This window comes from Equus quagga, chromosome 16, assembly GCF_021613505.1.
Source record: "Equus quagga isolate Etosha38 chromosome 16, UCLA_HA_Equagga_1.0, whole genome shotgun sequence".
Lineage (NCBI taxonomy): Eukaryota > Metazoa > Chordata > Mammalia > Perissodactyla > Equidae > Equus > Equus quagga.
The window spans coordinates 39,484,135-39,499,520 of NC_060282.1; the positions used below are offsets into that span (position 1 = coordinate 39,484,135).

General features: G+C 38.2%; 1 protein-coding gene across 1 annotated transcript in view; it reads left to right on the top strand.

The window, feature by feature from the left end:
- Positions 1–14,597, top strand: part of RIDA (reactive intermediate imine deaminase A homolog) — a 24,293-nt gene extending 9,696 nt beyond the window's left edge. The window contains exons 3-6 of the mRNA XM_046642185.1: positions 4,512–4,566; positions 5,041–5,109; positions 6,128–6,183; positions 13,548–14,597. Of these exons, the coding sequence (XP_046498141.1) occupies positions 4,512–4,566; positions 5,041–5,109; positions 6,128–6,183; positions 13,548–13,610 (243 nt within the window). The 3' untranslated portion in view covers positions 13,611–14,597. The remainder of the gene's footprint in view (positions 1–4,511; positions 4,567–5,040; positions 5,110–6,127; positions 6,184–13,547) is intronic.
- The last annotated feature ends 789 nt before the right edge of the window (positions 14,598–15,386 follow it).

The window sequence follows — 15,386 nt, forward strand, 5'->3', positions numbered from 1 at the left end:
TGTCCTCAGAGGGATGGCTTTCAGTTTTTGTCCATTGAGTATGATGTTGGCTGTGGGTCTGTCATATATGGCCTTTATTATGTTGAGGTACTTTCCTTCTATACCCATTTTATTGAGGGTTTTTATCATAAATGGGTGTTGGATCTTGTCGAATGCTTTCTCTGCATCTATTGAGATGATCATGTGGTTTTTGTTTTTCATTTTGTTGATGTAGTGTATCACGTTGATTGACTTGCGGATGTTGAACCATCCCTGTGTCCCTGGTATAAATCCCACTTGATCATGGTGTATAATCTTTTTGATGTATTGCTGTAATCGGTTTGCCAAAATTTTGTTGAGGATTTTTGCATCTATGTTCATCAGTGATATCGGCCTGTAGTTCTCCTTCTTTGTGTTGTCCTTGTCAGGTTTGGGGATCAGAGTGATGTTGGCTTCATAGAATGTGTTAGGGAGTACTCCATCTTCCTCAATTTTCTGGAACAGTTTGAGAAGAATAGGTATTAAGTCTTCTTTGAATGTTTGGTAGAATTCTCCAGAGAAGCCGTCTGGTCCTGGACTCTTATTTTGGGGGAGGTTTTTGATTACCGTTTCTATTTCCTTACTTGTGATTGGTCTATTCAGATTCTCCATTTCTTCCTGATTCAGTTTGGGGAGATTGTAGGAGTCTAGGAATTTGTCCATTTGTTCCAGGTTGTTCAATTTGTTGACATATAGTTTTTCATTGTATTCTCTTATGATCTCTTGTATCTCATTGGTATTTGTTGTGATTTCTCCTCTGTCATTCCTAATTTTATTAATTTGCGATTTCTCTCTTCTTTTCTTGGTGAGTCTGGCTAGGGGTTTGTCAATTTTGTTAATTCTTTCGAAGAACCAACTCTGTTTCATTGATCCTTTCTATTGTCTTTTTTGTTTCAATATCGTTTATTTCTGCTCTTATTTTTATTATTTCCCTCCTTCTACTGACTCTGGGCTTTGTTTGTTCTTCTTTTTCTAGTTCTGTTAGGTGTCGTTTGAGGTTGCTTATGTGAGCTTTTTCTTGTTTAGTGAGGTGAGCCTGTATTGCGATGAATTTCCCTCTTAGGACTGCTTTTGCTGCATCCCAAATGATTTGGTATGTCGTGTTCTCATTTTCATTTGTCTCCAGATAAAATTTGATTTCTTCTTTAATTTCTTCAATGATCCATTGTTTGTTCAGAAGCGTGTTGTTTAGTCTCCACATTTTTGCACCTTTCTCTGCTTTTTTCTTGTCGTTGATTTCTAGTTTCATAGCATTATGATCAGAAAAGATGCTTGATATTATTTCGACTATCTTGTATTTATTGATGTTTGCTTTGTTTCCCAAAATATGGTCAATCCTTGAGAATGTTCCATGTGCACTTGAGAAGAATGTGTAACCTGCTGTTTTTGGATGAAGTGTTCTATATATATCTATTAAGTCCATCTGGTCTAATTTTTCATTTAATTCTATTATTTCCTTGTTGATTTTCTGTCTGGATGTTCTGTCCATTGGTGTTAATGGTGTGTTGAGGTCCCCTACTATTATTGTATTGTTGTTGATGTCTTCTTTTAGTTCTATTAAGAGTTGCTGTACAAACTTTGGTGCTCCTGTGTTGGGTGCGTATATATTTATAAGTGTTATGTCTTCTTGGTGGAGAGTTCCTTTTATCATTATATACTGTCCCTCTTTGTCTTTCTTTATCTGTTTTGCTTTGAAGTCTACCTTGTCTGATATTAGTATAGTGACACCTGCTTTCTTTTGCTCATTATTAGCTTGGAGTATTGTTCTCCATCCCTTCACTCTGAGTCTGTGTTTGTCTTTGGGGCTGAGGTGTGTTTCCTGGAGGCAGCATATTGTTGGGTCTTGTTCTTTGATCCATCCTGCCACTCTGTGTCTTTTGATTGGGGAGTTCAATCCATTTACATTTAGAGTGATTGAGATGTGGGGGCCTACCACTACCATTTTATGTTTTGTTTTCCGGTTTTCTTCAATTTCCTTTGTTTCTCGTCCCATGGTTTAATCTGTTCTGATGAAGAGCTGCTACTCTCTGTTGTTGTCCTTCTACTTATCTCCTCCGCTCTTGGTTTTGTAGCCCCTTTCCTTTTTTTGATTTTTCAGGAATGAGGGTTTTACTGAGGATTTCCTGAAGAGGAGGTTTTGTGGCAATGAACTCCCTTAATTTTTGTTTATCTGGGAAAGTTTTTATTTCTCCATCGTATTTGAAGGATATTTTCGCTGGGTAGAGAATTCTCAGCTGTAGGTTTTGGTCCTTCAGATTTTTGAATATATCATTCCACTCTCTTCTAGCCTGTAAGGTTTCTGCTGAGAAATCTGCTGATGGCCTGATGGGGCTGCTTTTGTAGGTTAGTTTCTTTTGCCTGGCTGTCCTTAGTATTTTCTCCTTGTTGTTGACTTTTGCTAGCTTCACTACTATATGCTGTGGGGTTGGTCTTCTTGCATTGATAAAGTTTGGAGATCTATTGGCTTCTGTCACCTGAAAATCCATCTCTCTCACCAGATTTGGGAAGTTCTCAGCCATTATTTCTTTGAATAGGCTTTCTGCCCCTTTCTCCTTCTCTTCTCCCTCTGGTATACCTATAATCCTTACGTTGCATCTCCTAATTGTGTCTGATAATTCTCGGAGAGTTTCTTCATTTCTTTTTAGTCTTACTTCTCTCTCCTCCTCTGCCTGCAGCATTTCTATATTCCCATCTTCCAAATTGGTAATTCTTTCCTCCATATTATCGGCCCTACTGTTCAGTGCATCTAGATTTTTCTTAATCTCCTCTGTTGTGTTCTTCATTTCCAGTATTTCTGTTTGGTTCTTCTTTATCGTATCAAACTCTTTTGTGACATAGCTCCTGAACTCGTTGAGTTGTCTATCTGAATTCTCTCTTAACTCATTGAGTATTTTAATGACGGCTGTTTTGAAGTCATCGTCATTTAGGTTATATATTTCATTTTCTTTGGGATTGTTTTCTGTGTATTTGTTATTTTCCTTCTGTTCTGGAGATTTAATGTATTTTTTCATATTGCTTGATGTTGTAGATTTGTGCCTCCACATAGAGATAGAGTTTAGTTGCTCCTTCCACTTGTTTCTGCTGATGTGGTGGGGGAGCAGCTGTTTATACTGCACCAACCAGGAACCCTATCTGCAGTTGCTAACTGGGCCTGGGCCCCTCCTTGTAGTCACAGTGGTCCTTTGGATTCCCTCTTCTGCCGTGGGGGCCGTCACGGGGGGGGCTTCAGGCTGCTGGTGCCTACTGTTGCAGCCCACCTAGATGTGCTCCCTCCTTGGGGTCTGCAGCGGTGTTATGGGCTTTCCCAGCGGCCAGGGGTAGGATCTCTTATATTTGCTGCTCCGTCACTGTTGGCACCCACAAAATCTCACTTGTCCACTATAGGTCGCAGCAGAGCTATTGGCACCTTCTACAGTCTGTGGTTAGCTCACCTAGCTATGCTACTTTTGTCCTGGGGTCTTCCAGCCTTGTGTCTGCCGGATGGGTGCTCTCTACTAGTGCTGTGCAGAGGCTTTCACTGAGGCTGCTGTGAGCCTGTAGGGTTTCCCGCTAGGCTACGGAACCGGGTCGCTGGAACTCCACCCAGCCCCAGTCCTGTTCCCCAGGAACTCGGGGAGCCCTTTGCCCTGTCTGGGGGATAGCCGGAGATCCTGATTTCAGTGGTAGCTGGTCAGCTGCTGCCCTGCCTGATATACTCCTCTCCGGGACCCTCCCGGTGTTGTGGATGCTGGGCATGGCCCCTCCGCTAAGGGCAGACAGAGAGTTTTGTCTGCTGCCCTGGCGGAACTCTGGAGCTTCCCCTCCGGGCCGCGGAGCCAGCCTCTGGAGCTCCACCCAGCCTCAGTCCTCTCTGAGATCTCCGACAATCCCTTACCCCATGAGGCAGGCAAGGGCTAGAAAGTTATTTTTTAAAAAACAAAAGTATCTTCAAATATTATAGTGTGACCAGTAAAGTGGAGAGGAAAAATGAAGTGAAAAAATAATAGGTTATGGACAGCGTGAAAAAATGATGTTTGTTTGAAAGCCAGAGTGTCAAACATATACATGATTTACCAATATTGTTTTTTGAGAAAAAAGTAAAAGAACTCTTTAAAATCAAATATTGCTTTAACAGAAAACATGTTTTAATGCTTACTTGCTCATACTTATCTTCAAAGTGTTATAGAGTTAGGAACCGTAGAAATTCTTTCTGTTTCAGCTTAGTCAACTTTGAGAACTTCACACATTCTAGCACTGAGGAAGAAACTTCAGTCCAACCCTTTTTACTCACAAAAGGAGACAACTGCTCACTGTGTTTCAGAAAGATTCGTCTGTTAAAGGAAAGCCAAGAGGCAATTCACTTGTATGGAGGTGGCCTAGAAAGAGTAGAAAAGGGAGAATTTTTCTGCAACATCAGCTATTTAAGGAGGTATTAGTAAAAGACGATTAATTGAATTGAGTGAAAGCTTTAATATAACCTCAGTGACTTAGGCCTTTCTTGCCTTGGTTCACAGGCTCTTACAAACATGGGTGAAATTCTGAAAGCTGCAGGCTGTGACTTCACCAATGGTGAGCAACTTGATATTACTTCACATTTCTGTTTGATATTTCTTTGATCTTTTTGAAGAACGCATGGCATCCAATATGTTATGCAATATCTTTATTGTTATTTTTTTTAAAGAAAGTTTAGCCCTGAGCTAACATCCACCACCAATCCTCCTCTTTGTTGAGGAAGATTGGGCCTGAGCTAACATCCGTGCCCATCTTCCTCTATTTTGTATGTGGGACGCCTGCCACAGCATGGCTTGATAAGCAGTGCGTAGGTCCCTGCCCAGGATCCAAACTGGTGAACCCCAGGCCGCCAAAGCAGAGTGCATGAACTTAACTGCTACACCACCAGGCTGGCCCCTACTGCTTTTTAAACTTATTTTAATTTCAGTCCCATTTTAATCAAGACAGTCACAGAACCTATACCGTTTTTCTAGGGAATGTTTTTGTTCAGACCAAGTAGCTGAACCTAATGACAATGTATGTATCTTCTAGTGGTAAAAACAACCGTTCTGCTGGCTGACATAAATGACTTCAATACTGTCAATGAAATCTACAAACAGTGTAAGTAATTTGACTTTATTACTGTTTTCCATTTTAAAGAGAAGCGAATCTGTTAACTTTAATGAGTGTCCATTATGAAATAAGATTGAGAGGAGGTCCTAAAGAAATTGTCATAGATCCTGCCCTAAAAGAATGAACAGTCTGATTGTAAACATACGCCCCCATGAGAAAGATCCAAGACATTTCTATTGTGATCCCTAGAATAATATCCTACAACCCTGCAAATCCATTTTCCTTAAGCTTTTGTTACACCCTTGTCAAGTTTTCTAAGACCTCCTAATAATTTTTTAACTCATAGATTGTATTGATTATTGCTATGATACAGTCTAGCCACCATCTCTATTCTGGCTCTCTCAGAGCCATCATTAGCTGGTTAGTTACTTAACATTTCTGTCTTGGTTTCCTCATATGCAAAATGGGGTAAAACCTTATAGGGTTGTTGGAATATTTAAATGAGTTAATATAACATGTAAACACATTAGAACATATGCTGGTGTGTTGTAAGTACTGAGTAAATATAATCTATCATTATTAACATTGTTGTTCTAGTGGAGAAAATGGGTGTCCCTACCACCTGGTGAAATGAGACAGGTATAACATAGGCAAAACATCATTACTTATTCTCTGCTAAGGAATTGGCTAGAGAAAACCAAAGTTAGCAGAGAAGGTTCCTGCCAAAATTTCTGGAGATGGGCAGCTGTTCCCTATTTAGGTAGCTGTCTTTTAGGATCACTTCAAAAACAAAACCCCATTTACATCAAACAAGATCAAAGAGTCAGAATATGTGTGTATTTTCATTTTTTTCCAGAAAGCTAAGGCATTTCAAAAAGTATTAAATGTCATAGGAATCATATGGCAAAGTATTTTATCAAACAAATGTGAACGTGAACTTCTTTTTTCAATGTTGCTTATATCTAAGAACTGACTAATCTATGAAGCACTCACCAGATTCTTGATTATGCAGTGTTGAGTAACAATACAATGTCTGAAAACTGAAACAAAATTCTTTTCAATTTAGATTTCAAGAGTGGTTTTCCTGCCAGAGCTGCTTACCAGGTTGTTGCTTTGCCCAAAGTAAGTACACTTTAAAATGGCTAATGTACACATTTTTAAATTTCTACATTGTTTTCTGAACATAACAAGCTAAGCTCTGTGGATGGCAGTTTTTAAAAAGAAAAAATGAAATACTCCCTGCTTTTCAGGAACTTAAAGTCTAAAAGGAACCACCCAATATTACATGCATGGGGAAAAAATTAAGAGACTTAAGAAATTTTTAAAAATTTGTCTTAAAAAATTAAGAAAATTAGGAGTGATGTCAGCATTGTGGTGGAGTGAGCTCTTCCCTTAGTCTCTCTCCCCTAAGATACAACAAAAAGGACATTCATAAACCAACAGAGGACATTCACACAACACGATAGACGTCTGTGAGATCCACAAAGCCCTGTTTCTGAAGATGGGGCTGCTGGACCTCCCCAGGAGGCAGTAGAAGGCGATAAGGGGCTTGCCTTTGTCTCTAGTGTGGCAGCAACCTAGGGGCGGGAGCTGGCGGCAGCTGGCTTGCAACCCTGAGAGGAGAAGAGAGAGAGAAGGCAGCCCTCTGTGGGAATGCTTGTACACTAGGAGTTACCTCCCAGCCTGTGGGAACACCCCACACTGAGGCAGCTAAGCAATCGCAGGGGTAGCTACACCAAGCCAGGCGGACAATGAGTATAGCCAGAGTGCATGGGATCATGCACACGAAAGAAATCACCCCTCCTCCCCGCTTGGTGCACCAGCTTGGCCCAACAGCCTGAGTGCCTGCACATGCGATTGTAAAGCAGCAGCAGCAAGCAGGCAAATGCAGATGGATCCTGTCAGCACAGCTTCCAAAGAACAGGCATAGCTGCCAGAGTTCTGGCAGGCTCAGAACACACAGCTCCTGCTCTATCTCAGTGGCAGCAGGTGAAATCTGAGACCAGATACTACCACTATGCAAAGGCACAAATCCACCCCATCAAATAGTATGAAGAGGTATATTAATACTCCAGACCAGAAGGAAAGTGGCAAGCACCCAGAAATCAATCCTGAAGGCATGGAAATTTACAATCTAAATGACAGAGAATTAAAAATAGCTATCATAAAAAAACTCAACGAGTTGTAAGAATACTCAGACACTTCAATGAAATCAGGAATAAAATTAATGAACAGAGGGAATTCTTCACAAAAGAGATTGAAACTATAAAGAAAAACCAGTCAGGAATGTTGGAGATGAAAAACACAATGAATGAGATAAAGAAAAATCTCAAGTCCTTAAATAACAGAGTTGATGTTATGGAGGACAGAAGTAGTAATTTAGAGGACAGAAATATAGAAATGCTTCAGATGGAGGAGAGACAACTAAGGCTAAAAAGAAGTGAAGAAATATCCAACTCAACTAGGAAATGCAACATAATGATTATAGGTATTCCAGAGGGAGGAGATAGGGAGAAAGGAGCAGAGAGCTTGTTCAAAGAAATAATAGCTGGGAACTTCCCAAACCTGGGGAAGGAGCTGGAATTACAGGTAAAAGAAGCTAATAGAACTTATAAATACATCAATGTAAAAGGACCTTCTCCAAGGCATGTATTAGTAAAACTGGCAAAAGTCAGTGACAAAGAAAAATATTAAGGGCAGCAAGGCAGAAGAAAATAACCTACAAAAGAACCCCATCAGGGTTTCAGCAGATTTCTCAGCAGAAACCTTACAAACTAGGAGAGAGTGGAATGATATATTCAAAATTTTGAAAAATATAAACTTTCAGCCAAGAATACACTATCCAGTGAAAACCTCCTTCAGATATGATGGAGAAATAAAATCTTTCCCAGAGAAACAAAAGCTAGGACAGTGCATTGCCACAAAACACCCCCTACAAGAAATGATCAAGAAGGCCCTCATACATTTACAAACCCTTGAGCAAAGAGATAAATAGGTAGACAAAATCAGAAAACTGCAGCTCTCTATCAGAACAGGTTAGCAAACACTTAATTTTAACATTGAAGATGAAGGAAAACATCAAAAATAAATATAATCACTTCATTTTAACTTCATACTCACAACACAAAATGGAATAAGTTGTGACAACGATACCGTAGTTGGGGAAGAGGAAAAGGGTGGAACCTGCTTAGACTAAGGAAATAAGAGGCTATCAGAAAGTGGACTGTCTCATCTAAGAGATTTTTTATACAAACCTCATGGTAACCACTAGACAAATAATCAGAACAGAGACATAAGTAATAAATAAAGAGAAAACTGAGAAAACCATCATAGAGAACTACCACACTGAATTGGCAGTCCAAAGTATACAGGAGAAGAAACACGGGAAATACAGAACAACCAGAAAACAAGTGATAAAGTGGCAGCATTAAGCCCTCATATATCAATAATCACTCTAAATGTAAATGGATTGAATTCCCCAATGAAAAGACACAGAGTGGCAGGATGGATTAAAAAACAATACTCAACAATATGCTGCCTCCAGGAAGCACATCTCAGGTCTAAAGACAAACACAGGCTCGGAGTGAAGAGATGGAAGACGATACTCCAGGCTAATGGCAAATGAAAACAAGTGTCACCAGACTTATATCAGACAAAGTAGACTTCAGGATAAAAAGGCAATGAGTGACAAAGATGGACAGTATATAATGATAAAAGAGACACTCCGCTAAGAGGACATAACACTTATAAATATGTATGCACCTAACACGGAAGCAACAAACTATATAAAGCAACTATTAACAGACCTAAAAGGAGATATTAACAGCAACACAATAATAGTAGGGGACCTTAACACCCCAGTTACACCAATGGCTAGATCATCCAGATAGAAAGTCAACAAGGAAATAGTGGAATTAAACAAAAAACTAGACCAGGTGGACTTAATAGATATATAGAGAGAACATTCCATCCAAAAACAGCAGAATACACATTCTTCTCAAGTGCGCATGGAACATTCTCAAAGATAGACCATATGTTGGGAAATGAGGCAAGCCTCAATAAATTTAAGAAGATTGAAATCATATCAAGCATCTTTTTCAACCAATGCTATGAAACTAGAAATCAACTACAAGAAAAAAGCTGGGAAAGTCATAAATATACGGAGACTCAACAACATGCTACAGTGTTCATCATGGATCATTCAAGAAATTAAAGGAGAAATCAAAAAATGTCTGGAGACAAATGAAAATGAAAATACACCATACCAGCCCATATGGGATGTGGCAAAAACGATCCTAAGAGGGAAATTCATAGCAATACAGGCCCACCTTAACAAACAAGAAAAATCTCAAATAAGCAATCTTAAACTAACCCTAACAGACCTAGAAAAAGAAGAACAAACAAAGCCAAAGTCAACAGAAGGAGAGAAATAATAAAAATTAAAGCAGAAATAAATGAATTTGAAATAAAAAAAACAATAGAAAGGATCAATGAAACTAAGAGCTGGTTCTTTGAGAAGATAAACAAAATTGACAAGCTCTTAGCCAGACTCACTAAGAAAGAAAGAGAGAAGGCTCAAATAAAATTAAAAATGAAAGAGGAGAAATTACAATGGATACCACAGAACCACAAAAGATGATAAGAGAATACTATGAAAAACTATATGCCAACAAATCGGACAATCTAGAAGAAATGGATCAATTCTTAGACTCATACAACCTCACAAAATGGAATCAAAAAGAAATAGAGAATCTGAATAGACAAATCAGAAGTAAACAGATTGAAACACTAATCAAAAACCTCCCCAAAAATAAAAGTCCAGGACCAGATGGCTTCTCAGGAGAATTCTACCAAGCATTCAGAGGTTTATTACTTATCCTTCTTAAACTATTCCAAAAAATTGAAGGAAGCAGAACACTTCTTAACTCATTCTACGAGGCCAACATCACCCTGTTCCCAAAGCCAGACAAGGACAACACACAGAATGAAAACTACAGGACAAGATTGTTGATGAACATAGATGCAAAAATCCTCAACAAAATATTGGCAAACTGGATACAGCAAAGGATTGTCTCCCATGATCAAGTGGGATTTATATCAGGGATGCAGGGATGGTTTAACACCTGCAAAACAATCAATGTGATATACCATATCAACAAAATGAAAAATAAAAATCACATGATCATCTCGATAGATGCAGAGAAAGCACTTGACAAGCTCCAACACCCATTTATGATGAAAACTCTCAATGGATGTAGAAGGAAAGTACCTCAACATAATAAAGGCCATATATGATAAATCTACAGCCAACATCACACTTACTGGTGAAACACTGAAAGCTGTTCCTCTGAGAACAGGAACAAGACAAGGGGTACCCATTCTCACCACTCTTATTTAACATAGTACTGAGGTTTGGGCCAGAGCAATTAGGCAAGAAAAAGAAATGAAAGGTATCCAAATTGGAAAGGAAGAAGTGAAACTCTCACTGTTTGCAGATGACGGGATTCTGAATATATAGAAAGTCCTAAAGAATCCGTTGAAAAACTATTGGAAATAATCAACAACTAGAGCAAAGTTGCAGTGTACAAAATCAACTTAAAAAATCAGTTGCATTTCTATACTCTAATAACAAATTAATTGAAAGAGTACTCAAGCAAATAATCCCATTTACAAATTGCAAGAAAAAGAATAAAATATCTAGGAGTAAATTTAACCAAGGAGGTGAAAGACCTATACAATGTAAACTATAAGACGTTATGGAAAGACATCGATGATGACATAAATAGACAGATATTCCATGCACGTGGATTGGAAGAATAAACATATTTAAAATGTCCATACTACCTAAAGTAATCTACAGATTCAGTGCAATCCCAATCAGAATCCCAATGACATTCTTCAAAGAAATAGAACAAAGAATCCTAAAATTCGTATGGGGCAACAAAAGACACAAATAGCTAAAGCAATCCTGAGAAAAAAGAACAAAGCTGGAATTATCACAATCCCTGACATCAAAATATACTACAAAGCTATAGTAATCAAAACAGCATTGTACTGGCACAAAGACAGACACACAGAGCCATGGAACAGAATTGAAAACCCAGAAATAAAACCACACATCTACAGACAGCTAAACTTCAACGAAAGAGCTAAGAACATACAATGGAGAAAGGAAAGTCTCTTCAATAAATGGTGTTGGGAAAACTGGACAGCCACATGCAAAAGAATGAAAGTAGACCATTATCTTTTGCCATACACAAAAATTAAAATGGATTAAAGACTTGAAGGTAAGATGTGAAACCACAGAACTCCTAGAAGAAAATATAGGCAGTACGCTCTTTGATGTTGTCTTAGAAGGATCTTTTTGAATACCATGTCTACTTGGACAAGGGAAACAAAAGGAAAAGTAAACAAATGGGACTTCATCAGACTAAAGAGCTTCTGCAAGGCAAAGGAACAAAATGAAAAGACAACCTACCAAGTGGGAGAAAATATTTGCAAATCATATATCCAACAAGGGGTTAACCTCCAAGGTACATAAAAGAACTCACACAACTCAGCAACAAAAAAGCAACCTGATAAAAAATGGGCAAGAGGATATGAACAGACATTTTTCCAAAGAAGATATACAGATGGCCAATAGGCACATAAAAAGGTGTTCAGCATCACAAATCATCAGGGAAATGCAAATCAAAACTACACTAAGATATACCCTTACACCTGTTAGAATGGCTATAATCACCAAGACAAAAAATAACAAATGGGGAGGTTGTGGAGAAAAGGGAAGCCTCATACACTGCTGGTGGGAATGCAAACTGGTGCAGCCACTACAGAAAACAATATGGAGAGTTCTCAAAAAATTAAAAATAGGAATACCATATGATCCAGCCATCCCACTACTGGGTATTTATCCAGAGAACTTGAAATCAACAATTCAAAGAGACTTATGCACCCCTATGTTCGTTGCAGCATTATTCACAATAGCCATGACATGGCAGCAACACAAGTGGCCAAGTGATGAAAGGATAAAGACGATAATAAAGAAGATATACACACACACACACAATGGAATACTCCTCAGCCATAAAAAAAGGCAAAATCCTCCCATTTGCAACAATGTGGTTGAACCTGGAGGGTATTATGCTAAGCAAAATAAGCCAGACGCAGAAAGACAAACATCATATGATTTCACTCATATGTGGAAGATAAACAAACACATGGACAAAGAGAACAGATTAGTGGTTACCAGAGGGAAAGGGGGTAGGGGGTGGGTATAAGAGGGTACAGGGGCACATACATGTGGTGACGGACAAATAATAATGTACAACTGAAATTTCACAATGTTATAAACTATTATGACCTTGATAAAATATAAATTTTTTTTAAGAAGGACACCCTCCAACAAAATTAAGAAAATTAAAAATTAAGGCCGCACATGAACACAACAGAATCAGAGTACTCAAATTGTGAGAAAAAGCAAAATAGCAGCTATATTGTTGTAATGTTACTTAGGGACTATAAACAAGTCAGTTTTGTGAGTTCTGCAGAAAAAATTTCACTTGGCTCTTGTATAATAAAAAGTCTAGACCTTCCATTAGAAAAATAGTCTCAACACCAGTGGCTCACATATTTCTTACCATTTTTACTTTGGTTTTCTATTATAACTAGAAGATCTTCCTGTGCCCTTAGAATCATGATATTCCTACCTATAAACAAGCAACTCTTACTGACTTTCACTTGTAATTCTCCACTAAAAAACGATTTATCTTCTTTGAGTGGTATTTTTATTGCTTTAATTGGTCGTTACTTGGAATTGTCAGTATCATCAAACTTACTAAGATATTAGGTATAGCAGAAAGAGCTCAGAACTTGGAATCACAAGACATAGGTTTGAACCACAGCCATTTAGCTTTGTTTCCTGGGACAGGTTAATTAACCTTTCTGTCTAAGCTTCAGTGTATTGTTCTGTGAATTGAGGAGAGAACACTTGTCTAACAGAGCTGCTGTGAGAATCACATAAGCTAATGTAGACAATGTGTTCAGCAGGGTAACCTGGCCAGCATAGGTTCTTAGTGAATATGTCATCCTCCTTTGCTTCTTTGAAAAGTTTAATATTAAAAATGCTGTATCGGGGGCTGGCCTGGTGGCACAGTGGGTAAGTTCGTATGTTGTACTTCAGTGGCCCAGGGTTCACCAGTTTGGATCCTGGGTGCGGACCTACACACCACTTGTCAAGCCATGCTGTGGCAGGCATCCCTGCCACATATAAAGTAGAGGAAGATGTGCAGGGATGTTAGCTTAGGGCCAGTCTTCCTCAGCAAAAACAAAATAGGAGGAGGATTGGCAGCAGATGTTAGCTCAGAGCTAATCTTCCTCAAAAAAATAAAATGCTGTATTGCTGTTAGTTACATATGTTTTTAGGGGATGTTACTGGAGTCCTCTCAATTTGTACAAAATGATCTAAACATTGCTTGTTTTCTTTGCAGGGAGGCCGTGTTGAGATTGAAGCAGTAGCTGTCCAAGGACCTCTCTCAACAGCATCACTCTGAGTGGGCCCAGCGTTATTTAGTCTAGAACCTTAATAGCGTTTTTTAATTAACATCTTAATTTTTACAAATGATGTTGTAAAGTGTGAGATTGACGAAAACATCTGAAAGTATTATGGAAATGTCATATAATAATGGGAATTGAACATGAATTGAAGATTGTTGATGGATCCAGCTGCTGATGTTATAAATAACATTTATGCACACTCGTATTACTGGATGTGGGTAAAAGACATGCATTACCTAGTAACTCACATAAATAAAAGTGAAGGGAAATAACATGTAGGAAAGATGAGTTACTACTCCTGAGAAATAATAAAGAGCTCACTTAATTCAGTTAAATCTTATTACTTTAATGATGTGACATATTTAGGTCTCATGTCAGATAAATGATTCTGCTTTTACTTGAGTAAAATTGAAGTATTCAAGTTTGAATGGTAGAGGTAAAGGAGAGGAAAGTGGACCAAAATTCTATATGGATGATATGTTTCTAATGGAAGTAAAATGTGCAGATTTTCCTTGATGTGATTCTGTTCACTTAATTTTTAACAGTTTAATTTATATATTATCTAATTAAAGGGGGGACTGGATCATGAAGTTAAAACTCCAACTATTTTTTTCTAAAAACTTACTTCTGACTTCGTACTTTTTACTCTGTTGGAATCAGGCTATGGATAACCTTTTTGTATTCATTCTTAAAAGTCTTTTAACATTTTTAGACAACAACTACATGAATAACTCCTTGTTGTAAAAGAAATTCCAACACAGTGTTATATAGATTAAAAAGTAAAAGGGTTGGGTAGAGGGGAAGGGGGTTAGGAGAGGGCGAAAGGGGTAAAGGGGTGCATATATATGGTGACGAATAAAAACTAGACCATTGGGAGTGAGCAAGATGCAGTCTATACAGAAACGGATATATAATAATAGACACCTGAAATTACGCAATGTTATAAAGCAATATGAGTTCAATAAAATAATTTTTTAAAAGTATGCCCTTTAGTCATTCTTTACTCCACTTACCTCCCCAAAGGGAACCACAGCAAAGAGCTTTGAGTGTAACCAGTGGACAGTTTTCTATTCATTACAGACTGGTTTAGCTAGTTTTGGTTTGGCTTATTTACATAAATGGGACTTTATATGTTATTCTACAGATTGTATACATTATTGTATACATAATATGTACATTATTCTACAGATTGCTTTTTTCTGTCTTAAAGAGCTTCCATATAAATACATCTAGATCTATCTCATTTTTAAAACTGCTGCAGAGTGTTCTTTCGTGTGGACATACGTTAGATGATTTAACCATTCCTCCAAGCACTTTGTTGTTTTTAAAATTATCCTATTACAGCAGTGCTGCCATAACATTCTTACACATACACATAATATTCTTACATATACATATTTGTTTCAGGTTATTTTTTAAATGTCATGCTAATTTGAAAAGCTCAGTCAACTGAAAAATAATGTTAGAAGCAGTTAGGAACAGCAGTTTTGAGATCTCATCAAGATGGTGGTATAGGCAGACTCTGAACTCATCTCCTCCCATGAACACAACCAGTTTACAACTATTCTTGGAAAAATTACCCTGGAGAGAAAACTGGAAGCTGGGTAAAAAGAACCCCAACAACAAATGACAGTCCTGACTGAGGTGGAAGAGGCAGAAATTCCCTCTGGAGAGAAAGAAAGCCACCTTCGCGAGTGGCAGAGCTTCACAGACAGCTGGGAGGGAGGCACCCTGAGGTAGGCAGCCTCCCTGGATAAGTGGAGACCTTAGAA